The sequence below is a fragment of the Oncorhynchus keta genome, chromosome 8 (assembly GCF_023373465.1).
Source record: "Oncorhynchus keta strain PuntledgeMale-10-30-2019 chromosome 8, Oket_V2, whole genome shotgun sequence".
Lineage (NCBI taxonomy): Eukaryota > Metazoa > Chordata > Actinopteri > Salmoniformes > Salmonidae > Oncorhynchus > Oncorhynchus keta.
The window spans coordinates 3,270,583-3,285,963 of record NC_068428.1 but is presented as its reverse complement, the minus strand read 5'-3'; the positions used below and the strand labels follow the sequence as shown (position 1 = coordinate 3,285,963).

Sequence of the window (15,381 nt, the reverse complement as noted above, 5' to 3'; positions counted from 1 at the left end):
TATCAACTATTAAATTTGAATACCATTTTGCTCTTTCATTTTTTTTGGTAGGCCTAGGCTACATCAAAGTTTTCAGCCTAGCAAACAATTGTAGCATCGGCTATAATGCTCATTGTTAAAATATGTTCAGATCGGATAAACTCTTAGTTGTCTGCTTTCCATAATGCATCTGTTGAATGAGCCATATCATAAACGAATTGTATTGTGGTGGATGGCTCTTTTCGGTCTTTTTCCTGGATGTAGCCCCATGCAAATAACCAAACCGCTCAATCTTGTGGACCTTCCAAAGGGTATGGTTATGGGCTACTGCACTCAAATTTCTTCCATTCCAACCACGTTCCCATTATCATGACTGCACAGAGAAACCTTCGATAACAAAAATAGCAATAATGACTTCGGTCTTTCTATTGAAACTTGCATGTCTCGGGACCATAAATACATAGGCCTATATTCACAAAATGTTTGTCCATTTTATGTACCACTATCGCTTGTGCTGGTATATAGCATGAAAAGGGAATCTTTCCAGCTCGGGACTGTTGAATTCCAGCTTATTGCAGGTAACTTGTTTTTGTCTTGATGTTTTCATTTACTGTAACTTTTGAATGAATGATAATTTGATCAATGTTAATTCAACCGGTAAAATTAGACTCAAATTGTTATGCTAGATTGGTGTTCCATAACCCAGTCGTTGGTGTAGCTATGGCAAACTGATAGGATAATTACGGTTCTTCTTGACATGTTACACCATTTATTTATATATACAAACCCATAATAGGTCAAAATCGTAGCCTATAGGAATGTATTTTAGTGTTATTACATTATTAGGCTACATCATTATAGAAATATACCCCATAGGCTATCTATAGGTCTATAACTTTCGTTGAGTTTCATATTATGAAACAAGTCCAAGTAATGTTCCATTTAGACTACATACTGTTTTCCACTAGCTAGTAAATTCAGTATCACTTGTAATCAGATCAACATTTGCACCGTAATTAATATAGCACAAAGCAAAACAGACATTTTGATTGGGAATAGGAGACACTCGAGCACTAATCAGAACAATGACCCTTAATGATAGAGGCCTGTGTTTGGACTTTCCAGCAATGACCGATTCTCTTGAGGTGACTGTAGCCTTCAGTAACTAACTATAGTGTGAATTCGGAATGATCTTTGAATTGTGTTAACGTTGTGCTATTTACTAGCTCTATAATTTTGCATCACCTCTTCTATCCCCCATAAACGCACAGTCTACTTGCATATCGAACATTTTGAGATAATATACAAAAAACGCAAGCAACTCTTTTGAGGTTATATTTGAAAAGATCCCGAACGTCTTGGAGTAGAGGGATGGCATATTTGCTGTCAATGGGGCACTTGATGCATTCCGCCACCACTGGCTCAATAACATGAGAGAGATTTGGAGAGGTCAGTAAAGGGGTTCTGCGCTTAGAGTGAGGGCCCGGGTCCTGAACCGTTCCTGCTAATGCACCGGAGATGTAAGTGAAGCAAATGAGCTTGTGTGGAGTCCGTGCTTGTTAACCCAATTCAACAAAATGAAAAGCTATGATCTCAACTTTCATGTCACGGTGAGGGCAACAAGAAAGAAACAAGATGGATGGAAATTATTCACTGGAGTATTTTTGTAGCAAACACTGTTCGACGGTTTCAGAATGTTGGACAATTGTGGTATATTCCTTTCTCAGGCGAAACACTTACAGAAGTGGAATCCCAGCTCTTCGCAAGACAAATGGCAGCTGTATTAAGCTACGCGCCAGTGCGGCAAGCTACCAAAGGCATCGAATCGTGTTGCAACATCATTCCATGTGCACCGGACGATGGAAAAGGCCCCCCATGACCACAATCAACCTGTAGGCCTGCTCTCTTTGTTTGGGCAATGTCTTATGAACGATTAGTTAATTTCAATTACACCAAAAGCTGTGGGTATTTGCTCAACGGAGGGCCTAGGCTATGTTTGCCGATGACACTGTCTTACAGAATTGTAAATAATGACAATATGTTTCAAAAGAGAAGTCACATTTACATATTAATGTTGCACGGCAGGTGCACGGTTGCTATAACTTGGAGGTAGGCTAGCCTATAAACCCTATCAAAATAGCTTTTTGAGCATGCACGAAAAAAATCGCGTTGGTGGTCTGGAGAGGGCAGTGGTAGCCTAAATTAGTAAATCAAGAATTGGAATATGAATTTAGTTGATACAGTGGTGAATTAAGTATAGTCTACTAAATCAAAATGTTGACATTCGGAAGAAACATCATGGCAAAATGAAACGTCATAGTCATTGCTTTGGAATCAAATGTAGACAAGCCTGTCACCAAAGAATGATGGATAATAGAGAATTGTTTTAGCTTATGACATATTAATATATTATTTCACAAACCTGTCATATTTTTGTATTGATATAATGGAAGCACTTCGGTAACTTGTAAAGAGCATTGTCTATGCATTGCGAAGAGAAAGTTGTATTATAGACAACATTGATGCCTACTGTGTGCCATATTTTCCAGAAAATTGTATAGGCTGTATACTCACTATATAAAGTGCTGAGAGCATAATTACTACTATCCTACTGTAACAAATAATAATAGTATAGATGTATTATTAGAAGTAGATAGCAGCTTTTTCTCAAGCTTTCGGCCTATGGGCGGCTTTAATTGATCGCTTTTATTGTTTTTAGATTTCGCCAATGTGAATTTCAGATTATTGCACCAAACTGTTTAATCTTCTTTCATGAGTAGCATAGATGAAGTGATAAACGTGTGTGCCAAGCCTCCTCAGTCAAGACCCTCTCATCCACTCCAGTATTATTTGTATTTGAATTCATGTTTCTTATATTATAAATTAAATGATGCTTATATGTTAAGGGGGACGGGGGCTTTAGCATTGGACCAAGTGTGGATTTAAAGTGGATTTATTAAAAGTGCGATTTGATGATATCAGCAGCCGATGTGATCAAATCAATTATCGTACATAGGCTTAATACTTTAGATAGTTGGGAGGTCTTTATTCTATCAGAATAAATATAACTATGTATATATACACCTCCACCAATAAATGTCGTGCATGAACAATTAACAAAACGGAAACTTTACCGTTCTAAGCAAATGTTCTTTGTGCGTTTAAAATCTTTTTTTTTAATGTAAAAAAAATCATATTTTGGAAGTGGAATTGGTCGAATGCCATAATCTTTTTCTAAATGGGTTTAACCCCCCTTAGATTATCCTGTCCTTTGTTTTGTTGTCGTTATTACAAATCTTGGAAGCGACTATAGCGACTCGTCTATTCAGTTATTTGGGTCTGTTCCTCGAAAAGAGTGCCTTTTGCGTCCCTTTTGAAATGTTAAGTAGAAACCATGCACCAATATTTTATTTTAGAAACCTTTTATATTAACTGAAGTCATTTTTAATATAGACCACAGGGCATTTTAATTCATCTGATTTGTTATATGAACAAAGGTTTGCTAAAGTGCCCTCCGTCAACCCTGTGTCACTTCTAGGAAGATTGAACTAATTTAATCCCCACATTGTAAAGTTTCCCCATCATTGTAAAGTTTCCCCATCATTGTAAATCCCTAGTTATTTTGTTGCTTTGACAAAGTCATTTCTGAAGATTATTATTTCGGCTATTTTATATGATTAGTGATTCATTTAAGTATGTCCCGTATTTTAAGGTCAACCATGTAACGTGCACTAAACTCTAGTTTTCAATAATATCCGCTTTAGCCGATATCCGCATAGTTGATGTTGGAGGTGGAACTGCATTAGAGCTGTCAAATCCCACAAGCGGAGATTGCTATTGGCTGCACTGAGTCGCATTGTTTCCAAGTTTGAACACTGGAATGTGAGAAATCATCTACACCTTGATTAGGATTAAAGAAATCCTCATTATTTTGTTGAATGATTTTACAATTTGAGCGTCATTTTCTATAGCACACACTCTCTTTCTGAAAGTCTAACAGAAGTGGGGCAGCTGTGGTTTAGCGAGAATGATCGCTAGAGCAGCTGCTCACTGATTTCATGGCTCCAGCACAGTTCCACCGCTGACATCGCCAAACATCCGCTATGCTGGGTGTGTGCTATCGCAGGTTAACGCTTGATCTGATGTCATCTAGGCCTAATAAAACAAAACAAAATTCAAAGAGACATTGCACATCTAATAGTGAAATCATCGCGTAAAAGCTGTGAGTTAGTTCTACTATTTGTATGGCCAGACAGGTTACCCGTGAAACAAATCAGTGTTAGACGTCCATACATGTCTGAGGACGTCGGGAGATGTCATGGAAACCGTCCACTAGGGGGAACAATGAGCACTGTTACCTTCAAGTAGGTTTAGTTTTTTTCTAGGGCGTTGCGGAACGGGAATGACGGACAGGAGTAAGGACCCTCTGATTCCAAAGGTTGCATGTTGGAATCCAGCGATAGAAAGTAGTTTATTTTTATTTGTTTATATTTTTGTTTTAAGCCTATCCCAAACCTTAACTCTAACCTTAAGAAGTCTGAGTTAATGCCTAAACTTAACCTTAACTTGTGACGGTCAACCCAGTTACTTTATTTACCACTTAAAAGTCGCTTACTGCAGATATGTTTTTTTAAATATTTTTATTTTACCAAGTTACACTTCTCAAAAGGCACAGGAATAGTGGAACGACCCATTTGTTATTAATCCATATAAAACAATGTTATCCACCTGGTCCACCTGTGATCTCAAGAAAAATGAATGTTATAGTATATTGTATTTGAATTGCACCAGCAATCACCAAATAGCCTAGTAAGCTGTTAGACGAGTTGTACCAATGACGATAATGATGACGATAGGCCTATATACGCCTATACTGTAGCTATATAGCCTATCACAAGGTCATCTTTCTCAGGTGTTTCTGTGACACACAAATCAATATCAGGTCCAATCACCTAAAGAGCACACACATCAATATGTATAGACCCATTTAGATAGGTATAGACCCTTTTCCGGTTCTGGGTATTTCTCCATGTATCTCTCTCCTAGATGCTGGATACCAGACATCCCAGCGCAAATGTACAACAGCTCTTTTGATAGCCTATGTTTAGTCTTTTTGACACCTTGAGGCAAAGCATCAATACTGGTTTGATAGGGAATGTGGATATTTAATGTATTCTATACCACCTTCTTCAATGTCCTTGTTAAGCCAATAAATGGTTTATATTATAACAAATATAAACGTATATGTGTGTATATACTGTATAAACATGTTCTATTGTGATTCTTTCCCCTATTGCCAAAACAAATTGAGAGCTACTGTGGTGAAATATTTACCCATTCCTATTCCTGCACATGTGGCTAGAAAACATCTGTACAAAAACAAAGATCCAATGAATATGAATCTGCAGTCTATAATTAAAGGGCCACTTGGAAAGGCATGAATATGCAAAGACATCCACCAAGAACAAGGAAGATGTTTGTATTCTGGGAAGAAGACCACTTCGCTGGACATGGCTGATCCTTGCCCTGGTGCATTGTGCATGCACTTCAAATGAACTGTGATTGTGCCTTTGATGTGAGTCATTGTATCATTCTGGCCAATTTAGAGTTTGCAGATGCAGGGTGTAATGCGACGGCTGTACACTACAGCCTCACACAGCTGAGCCGTAGCCCATAGCATATTGTGAGGAGCATGAGAATAGTCTGTAAGATGTACTTCTGTTCTGTGGTAATGATATGTACACTGAACATAAATATAAAAGCAACATGCAACAATTTCAAAGATTTTACTGAGTTACGTTTCATATAAAGAAATCAGTCAATTGAAATAAATTCATTAGGCCCTAATCTATGGATTCCACATGACTGGGCAGGGGTGCAGGCATGGGTGGGCCTTGTAGGGCATAAGAATGACGTTGGAGGCAGCTTATGGTAGAGGAATGCACATTCATATTATCTGGCAACAGCACTGGTGTACATTCCTGCAGTCAGCATGCCAATTGCACGCTCCGTCAAAACTTTAGACACCTGTGTTGTGTGACAAAACTGCACATTTTAGAGTGGCCTTTTATTGTCCCCAACACAAGGTGCACCTGTGTAATGGCTATGCTGTTTAATCAGCTTCTTGATATGACACACCTGTCAGGTGGATGGATTATCTTGGCAAAGGAGAAATGCTCACTAACAACGATGTAAACAAATTTGTGCACAAAATTTGTGAGAAATAAGCTTTTTGTGCTTTTTTTATTTCAGCTCATGAAACATGGGATCAATACTTTACATGTTGTGTTTATATTTTTGTTCAGTGAAGGATATACCCATTGATTCTTGAAGAATATACCTTATAAATGCCTTATGAGCATAGTACAACTTCATATGCTGATGATATAATAATTCTATCATGTTGAATATAATGTAATATGTAATATGATGGATATTATCACTAATTCAGTCAGGTTATTCAGGTGTAATATGACTTTCTGCCGCTTGATCTAATACACTGTAATAAAAAGCACAGCCACAACGTGTCCAACAGCGAGTATAAAGATAAGTGGCACTTTGCAGTGTTGGTATCTCAATTAAATTGATTTTCTCTGGCCAATTCTTTAGAAGTACACGTCACAATTCATTTAGCAAACCACATAAACACTCAGGAGAGTGATTGCATTTTCATCTAAATCACCCATATCCCTGTCCCAGATAACCGAAGAAGATTGCCCTCAGGAAAAATGCAGTATTTGAAATGAGGCATTGATATTATGAGACTAATCACGTTGTGTGTTCTCTTTTGTGTTAAGGAGACACCGTCATTATGGTGTGAAAAGACAGTTTACAGTGGATTTCCACCCACCTGGCTGAACAGTTCCCGACAGTTTATCCCTCCTGTGAGAGACATCATTAACACTCATGATGTCTATAGGCTGTAATGATTTTAGTTCTTATGTTATATGGAGGATCTCCCAATAGAACCCTTGGCATATAGACTCTGACCTCTATGTGGTTAATTGCATCCTAAGATCCTTTTTGTTGTTGTTGTCAGGGCCATTCCCCCTCTATGTGTTGTCCCTTGTGTGACTCCTTACGTATTATCATTAGAGTTCCTAGCATTGAAGCTGTAGGAAAACTAGTACTTTTGGCCCAGGTTTTTCTGCAGTTACTTCCTCACTGTAAGAAAAACTTGTATACCAGGTAAAGGGTGCTCATACCACAATTGAGCTGAGGTGACAATTTATTTTATGTTCCTATTTGAATTCATATTTCATCTCAAATTTCAAAAAAGCTGTTTTGTGAAACCCATCCATTCTCACGAACCTGGTGCACGTCTGTGTGGCATTGGCCTACTATGTTTGCTAGACAGATCTCAATTTACCCTCTCCCTTAGATTTCCAGTTTTTCAATTTCTACCTCTTACGCTTTCTCTCTCTCTCTCTCTGTCCCTCATTCTCTCTCTTCTCCATTTAATCCCCTGCTCTTGTGAAGAGCAATGGGACAAGCAGCTGTGCTCCCGGGGCTCTTGGAAAGGCAGCCACTCAAGCCACTCACAGGAGGGATCCAGACCACCTGGCTCCTGTCCTGGCCAGCCCAGCTTCCATCTCCCAGCCAGGGGAAGATGGGGCTGCCTTTAAAGACTCAAACTATAGCCGGGGTGGGGGATGGGGAAGAGTGATCGTCGACCTCTGACCCTCAGTACTCTCCCAGTGTGTCCCGATGGACACCGTAACACACAACACAGACGAATCTATGGAATCTATGAACAAAGTAAATTTTCAGTGCATGCAACAACAAAATGGATCCAACGTCATTGAGTTATGTTGCATCATGTATTTAACAGGACATGTTTCCCTACACCATGTCAAAAAAAGAACATTTTGTGTTGAACATGATGAACAATGGGTCCTACATCTGGGTATATTTAATCCACAATAAAAGCCTGCCTCTGTTAGGTTGTGTTATTGAGTTGAGCTGCTCCCCCCTTGCACAATCAAATCAAATCAAATGTATTAGCCACATACACATGGTTAGCAGATGTTCATGCGAGTGTAGCGAAATGCTTGTGCTTCTAGTTCCGACAATGCAGTAATAACCAACTAGTAATCTAACAATTCCAAAACTACTACCTTATACACACAAGTGTAAAGGGATAAAGAATATGTACATAAAGATATATGAGTGAGGGATGGTACAGAACGGCATAGGCAAGATGCAGTAGATGGTATTGAGTACAGTATATACATATGAGATGAGTATGTAAACAAAGTGGCATAGTTTAAAGTGGCTAGTGTATTACATAAAGATGCAGTAGATGATATAGAGTACAGTATATACATATGAGAGGAGTAATGTAGGGTATGTAAACATTATATTATACAATCCCTCCATCGCTCAGGTCCGAGGTCAAGACTACGCCACAATGTCTCGCTCCATACAATAGTCAAAATGCATACTTTTTTTGGTTTTGTTTACCACAGATATTGTCACCTTCGCATCACGTTACCCCAAGGACAGCTGTGGTTGAGAAGCCAAGTAGCGTACCCATGCATTCTACCCAGGGTATGTCCCAAATGACACACCATTCCCTATGGGCCCTGGTCAAAAAATAGTGCACTGTTGAGGTGCCGTTTGGGACACCCACCCCCAGTTTGGCTGTGTGCTTGGACTGCGGCGTCGGTCGGATCCCTAGTGAAGAGCTCTCGAGAGTCTGTGGGCGACAAGCAGCCAAGCGAGGCCACGCTTAGACAAGTAGACAAGACTTCCTGAGCGCCACCGTGCTGTGGGTATGACAGAGGTGGAGAGGGCACTGAGTAAACATGGGGGTGTAGCCATTGTCCAGGAGGGATTGGATGATGACTCATAATGCGCCCGGTTACATGAAACACCACAGGTACATTTTCCCCTTAACTTCTCCCTTAAAGTTCCTTAAATGTAAATAAGTTGCACAAAACATGTTCAGGTGCATTTCCTCCTTAATTTAAGTGAAAAAGTTAAAGGTGCCCATGAGGTCCCTTAACTGCGCCATTCAGTATAGATATCAACGTAAACAGCATTTGTGGAATGTTTCCTTCATCTGCCCTGGTTTCCAAAGGAAAACATCAACCAGCTAGCTACTTAGCTAAACAATGGAAGGTGCACAGTCCATGGCTACAAAGCTAACTGGCTTGTTTTTTTTAAACCTTTATTTAACAAGGCAAGTCAGCCAATAACACATTCTTATTTACAATGACAGTCTACCCCAGCCAAACTCAGCCAGAACTGGGCCAATTGTGCACCGCACTATGCAACTGCCAATCACGGCCGGATGTGATACAGCCTGGATTCAAACCAGGGACGGTAGTGACACCTGACGCTGAAGCAACTCGGGAGCAGCTAACCACTCTTTAAACTACTCCGTAAACCAGCCGGATGTGCTAGAAAGTGATAGAAGCAAGTTGATAAAAAACGCCAACCGCTCTGAAAGACACAAATTCACATACAGAGGTTATTACTGCATGTCACTATTACCCCTCACCATGACCTCAAGCAGGTTACAATATCGCTAGTAAATGAGAACGTTCGTGTCCTCATCCAAAAACTTTCGTTGCCCAACTGCTCCGCTCTGTGGACGAACCACTCACTTCACTGCTGTCCCACGTGCCCTTGCTGTCTGCCCTGGTCTGAATAAGGTGATTGTTCAGCAAAATTAGCTTTTAACAGAGACCTAGTTGAACCATTATTTGTCTATGCAACTAATCAATTAATATTCAAACTTTTAACCTCTAAACACAAAATGGATTTAAATAGATATGACGCATGTTCTATTCAAATCATCTCGTTGATTAAATACCTACACCTGCCTTGTAACACTTAACTGAACATAAAAAAACATTTGTCTAAAATGCTCAATGCAGAATAAACAAGTTATAAACTGCTTAAATTATAAACTATTTGTGATTTTGGAACTGGGAGCAGTTATGGTCTGTCCAGTATAATACAGATCCTTCTTCATCAAGGTATAGACTGCCATCTTGTGGTGAGAAAGTTGTTTGACGCTCAGTTGCTGATTGACTCAATAAGGAATGCGAGTAACGTTATACTTTATACGCTATCATTTATTATTTATCACTTCAACATTTGCTTGAAGTACATGGTGAGTACATGTGTCCACTGACCCGTGTTTTAGATGACGAGAGCGAGTACAGATATTTTTTGAGCAAAGTATTTTGTAAAACTGGTTTCAAATATTTAGAGAGAGTATGAGAAATAGAGCGGGGCGAAATGGAGTGAGAAATAGAGAGAGCGCGTGAGGGGTTGAACAGAAAAACCTTAGGATAAGATCTCCCTGTTCTAATATGTGAATGGGGTGTCTTTGCTCAGAAAGGATACCGCATGAATTTGTAATGATTTTTTTCCCATTGGGAGGAAACAATGGCATGTTTGAAAGCAGAACAAGTTGAGTTTTATTAGCGACCCGCTTCACGAGGCCAGCTGCCCATATGGAATACAACGTGTCCAACAAGGGTCACAAAAGAGCCAAGTGACAGCCTTTACAAAACCCCAGAGATACTTACTCCTCATCCTTACTCTGAGATGAGCTGACCCAACTGACAGCTGAATAGAAACAAAAACGTCCACATCTCTCCATCCACCACTGCCACAACATCCCCTCTCTGTTCTATTCTGCATGTGCAAACCCCTAAAGATCCACAGCTGCACTCAATTCTATATTTGGGGTTTCTTTGTGAATTGATAAGCAATGCTGCTCTGTGAAAAACAGAGTGAGACATTTTTTTAAAAAAATGGTTTATATTGACTATAATTCATTTAATGTTTTAGCAAATATTGTTATTGAGAACTGAGAATATATTTTTGTTCTAGCTTAATTGGTCATTTGGAGTGCTGTAATAAGCCATGCATGCTTTTCAATTAGGAAATGTAAGGAAAACATCACAAAACATATATATATATTTGTTGTAGACTTTTGCATAACTCAAAAAAGCAATTTTTACTTTCGATATGAACGAAATTGTCCAGACTGTGTTTGCAAGATATTCTCTTCAGAGTTATTTGTTTCCATTTTTGCTTTGTGATCCAAAGTAAACCCTGAACCGAATTAGATACAGGAAGTAATTAAACAGGTTTTGCACGATCTTCTACTTTAATAAGGGAACTCGTTTTCATCTAGTTCTGTGCATAATGGCATGTGTGTATGTAGCGATTTTTATGAATAACGAAACATTTATATCCGAGGTTCTGTTCGATTCCCCTTACTGGGCCGGTATAAAAGTAATTTATTGTAGGTTAATAAATTAATAATAACCACATCAAACTGACAGAGGTTTATTCACGGCCATAAATATTCAAGATCAATCAACAGTCCACCCAAAAACATAAATTAATTTATAATATGAGCATTTTGCGAACTTTACAACATAAATAACATTCCTTTATAACATTAATTTGGCAAACATTATAAAAAGAACGGAATTTCAAGAACCCTAACATTGTCCAGACCTCATGGGCCACAGAATAATTAGCTCTGATATGGGTAAAATAGAGATCATAATATCGATACAATTTCAATCCCTTTCTTCAGATTGTATTTTTGTTGAATCAAAGTTATTTTGAGTATCCATCGTCTACCAAGTCCATTGGTACATTTGCGCCATATGATGCACACTGGGCAGCTGTGAGATGGCGTCGGGGCTGTAGTGAGAGCGCATATGCATGTGATGGAGAGAATAGGCGCTATACGCCGACAGAGGTATTCCAGCACTGAATGAGGCCTCGAGTTCCTGACTTTTGTTAGTGTCACATGGCTTTCCATCCCGAACCAAAACCGGAATGGCCACCCGTCTTGGGGACACGAGATTAACCATCTCCATACCCTTCTCAGCGCGTGCTCTCTTCATTTTATACCGGTGATTCTGGAACCAGATCTTCACCTGAGTCGGTGTCAGTAGTAGTGCATTTGCAAGGCGCTCCCTCTCCGGCGCCGAGAGATATCTCTGTTGTCGGAATCGTCGCTCAAGTTCGTAGGTTTGAGCTTTGGAAAACAGCACTCTCCTTTTCCTCTTCTTTCCCGAGTCGCTGCTGTCACCTGTGGCGTCCCTGTCGATATCTTGGGATTCGTCGGCGGACAGCTCTGGATATTTCGGTTCGTTTCGAGAATCAACTGACAAACTATGCACTGTTTGGAAGGAAACAAAGTGGATCTGGTAATCAACTAGGGTTGACAAACGCTATTAAATGGGGGTACATTCATTTCTTAATTTCTAAAAACAAATCTTCATCGTATAGCAATTTGTTGAATATAAAAAATATTGAAGAGACTACTATAATATTCGAAAACAATGGCCTATTGGTGACAACAATTTAAATATTTTGATCAGGCTCTACGCATTGATAGGCTAATTAAAATGGCATTACGAACGGATAATTTTATAAATTCTGATTGGACATGGATAGACTAATACTTTAATGGTAGCCTAATAAGTTAAAACAATACATGTTTAAATGAAATAAATGAAATCGTGACGTTTTGCATAACAAACCAAATCATGAATGCAAATGTTTTTAATAATGACATAGGCCTATAACTTAACGGATTAGCTATGACTAGGAATTAGGCAAATCAATGAGTTCTATACATCGATGTTCACGAAACTAACTTTTTTTAAGCTACTCACATGAATATTGGATGGTGCTGGAGGAGGCAAACCATCTTGAGTAGGGATTACCACCACCATCACACAAAAGGCTCTTGTAGGGCACATTTCCAGTGTTTTCAGAAGATGGATTTTGCGTCAAAGTCTCAGTCGTTTCCACCTCGTTCTCATCTTCAGGCTCCTCCGTTTCAGAATCTCCATTGGTGTCAGGAAGATCCAGAATGTCCTTTACAGAGAAGCCCGTCTTTGTGTTGCTGAACGACATGGCGTGAGAAAGTATGTGGGGCGCACTGTAAACAAGAGTTCGTTTTTTTCCCCTTGTTACTGTTCTGAACCAGTATAACTGAATAAGAGTACAGTATTTAGAGATGAGGTTTTAAGATGTTCAGGGTTGTGTCCTTTGGGTTAAGCTAAACGGAGACTTAATCGGCATGCAGTAGTTCACCGTTGGCTCGTAGAGAGGACTCCAATGTGCTGGTCATGGAGGAGCGCAGGAGTTGGTGGAGAGGCTCATGGATAAAGCATGGCTAGGAGCACGGGCATAAAGGAAGCTGTCGCCAGACGGATTGGTCCATATAAGGTTCGTTGAAACACTGAATCTGCAATGGAAAATGAATCGGAATAACGGAGAAAGACAACGCGTGTAGGCGGGTCCTTGGAGTCAAGTGGATGAAGACTGTGGGTGTGAAATGCTCGGGTTTGGGGACATCCGAATCTCTGTCATTGGTTCTTCAGAAATGTGATGACTGGTATTATGGGACAGTTAATCACCGAGATGGGGAGGGACATTTGTGCATGTAATTTCCATACAAACCATTACAATATATTGCTTCAAAGCGTCATACAAATCATATTTATTTAAGAGCAAAAACGTCATTTTGAGATGTATTTTATTACCCTAAAGATCGAAATGTGAATTTTGGGGGTGTAATATGGGTAGGCTCATTCATGAAATCCACTTAGGTCAATATTTTGGTTCAGGCTTAACTAAAGTAGCGCATAGGCCCTACTCATAGATTAGACGTAACATTGCAAACGGAAATCCGCCACACTCAAATTAGTATGATATGTTACGTTTGATAGTTTTACATAAGACAGATGATAACTTAAAAGCAAAAAAAAAGTAGGGTCGTTGGTCAGGGTGGATGGGTGGACGTATGAAGCTAAAGTAATTACATACCATATGGAACACAACAATTCATACAAAATGGATAGTCTCAGATGAATTTAAAGAATCATATGAAATGCTCTGAGACCAGGTTGCAGCGCAGCCTCCATCCTTCACCTGGCATGCCCATTGCAACACATTGTAATACAAGTATATCCCTTGGGAATATTAGCTTACAATTTCTTTATAACAATAACAATTATTTTATTGCAGCAATTGGTCGTGTTTAATTCACGTGGGAAATCGAATGATAAGCTCTTGGGTCAACATAAGACGCTGACTACCATGTTCATATTATTTCTTTTTTGGATGTTTTTATTCTCCCCTTCTCTATGCTCCAATGCTCTCATCTAGTATGTGATGTGGGTGACAATGATTCTCGTTCTCAGCGAATCCTCCGGGCGTCCTGGGTGGTCGTACTAAGCAAACACACGTACAAACCGATTGCTAAGCTGCGGACAATGATGGAAATGTAGACAAATGTCCTGCTTCTTTTGGAAGTTTTTGTGCAGGCTGAGATTTAGCATTTATTTCGGGGGCAAGATAATAGATGATTGACGCCCCCCTTACAATGCGCCGTAACTGTTTGGAATAAATCCGTGGTTCCTCCTGGTTGTCATGGTGTTCAACTGCTTTCAATGAACTATCTCTTCATTCATCTCTGACCCCAGCAGCCTCTACCACACACACACACACACACACACCACACACACACACACACACACACACACACACACACACACACACACACACACACACACACACACACACACACACACACACACACACACACACACACACACACACACACACACACACACACACACACACACACACACACAATTATTATTATTATTGTATTATTACTTTGGTAGCACTTGCGTATTTGTTTGACCAGTAAAGCGGTTCTCAAACACATTTAGACAGGGCGAGAGGCTATCGCTTACAAGACCACTTCACTGATATTTACATGTTTACTCTCTCACTCACAGTGTACACACCATAGAATTACAATCTCTATGGTACACACTGCTGCCTATATGGCCTAAAGAGTCGAATCACCTCTCATTGTGCCCATGCACGTTCTGATTGCCTGCTTCTTGAGATATAATCACTCCCTGAAGGGTCCTTCCTTCAAATGTACGCTGCTTTATTTCTGGACAAATACGACGTTTCTGTAATTGATATACGATTGATTAATGGCTTATTAAAGCACACTTTGTAGCCCAAAGCTTTGTAGCCCAAAGGCAATGTTTGCCAGATTGTGAACCTTGTTTTTGTCGTTATTATCAACACATCATGATGCTACTTGAATTTGGCAACTACGGATACATTTTCAGCATAATCAATTGGGCTCAGTCCAAGAGAGAGAAATCATGACATGGCCAAGCAGAAGTTTCTCTGCTTTCTTAAAGGAGCAAACAAAGAAACATCCCACGTGTCCATTCCCAGCAGGTTCTCAGATAGAGCGGTGTTGGTTTATTCTAACCTTTAGGGTCCGAGCCCCCCAGCCATCCTGGACATTGGACACACAATAAACATAATTCTTAGGGCAAGGGGAAAAAACTATATTGTGATGATTCTGCTATTTCT

General features: G+C 39.7%; 1 protein-coding gene across 1 annotated transcript; it reads right to left on the bottom strand.

Annotated features, from left to right (window-relative positions):
• Positions 1-11,276: 11,276 nt before the first annotated feature.
• On the bottom strand, positions 11,277-13,213 carry LOC118387170 (homeobox protein Nkx-2.2a-like). The gene is made up of 2 exons (XM_035775346.2): positions 12,642-13,213; positions 11,277-12,142 (listed from the first exon to the last, which is right to left on the bottom strand). The coding sequence occupies exons 1-2, from the start codon at positions 12,883-12,885 to the stop codon at positions 11,592-11,594; spliced, it is 795 nt and encodes a 264-aa protein (XP_035631239.1). The 5' UTR covers positions 12,886-13,213; the 3' UTR covers positions 11,277-11,591.
• Between the last annotated feature and the right edge of the window lie 2,168 nt (positions 13,214-15,381).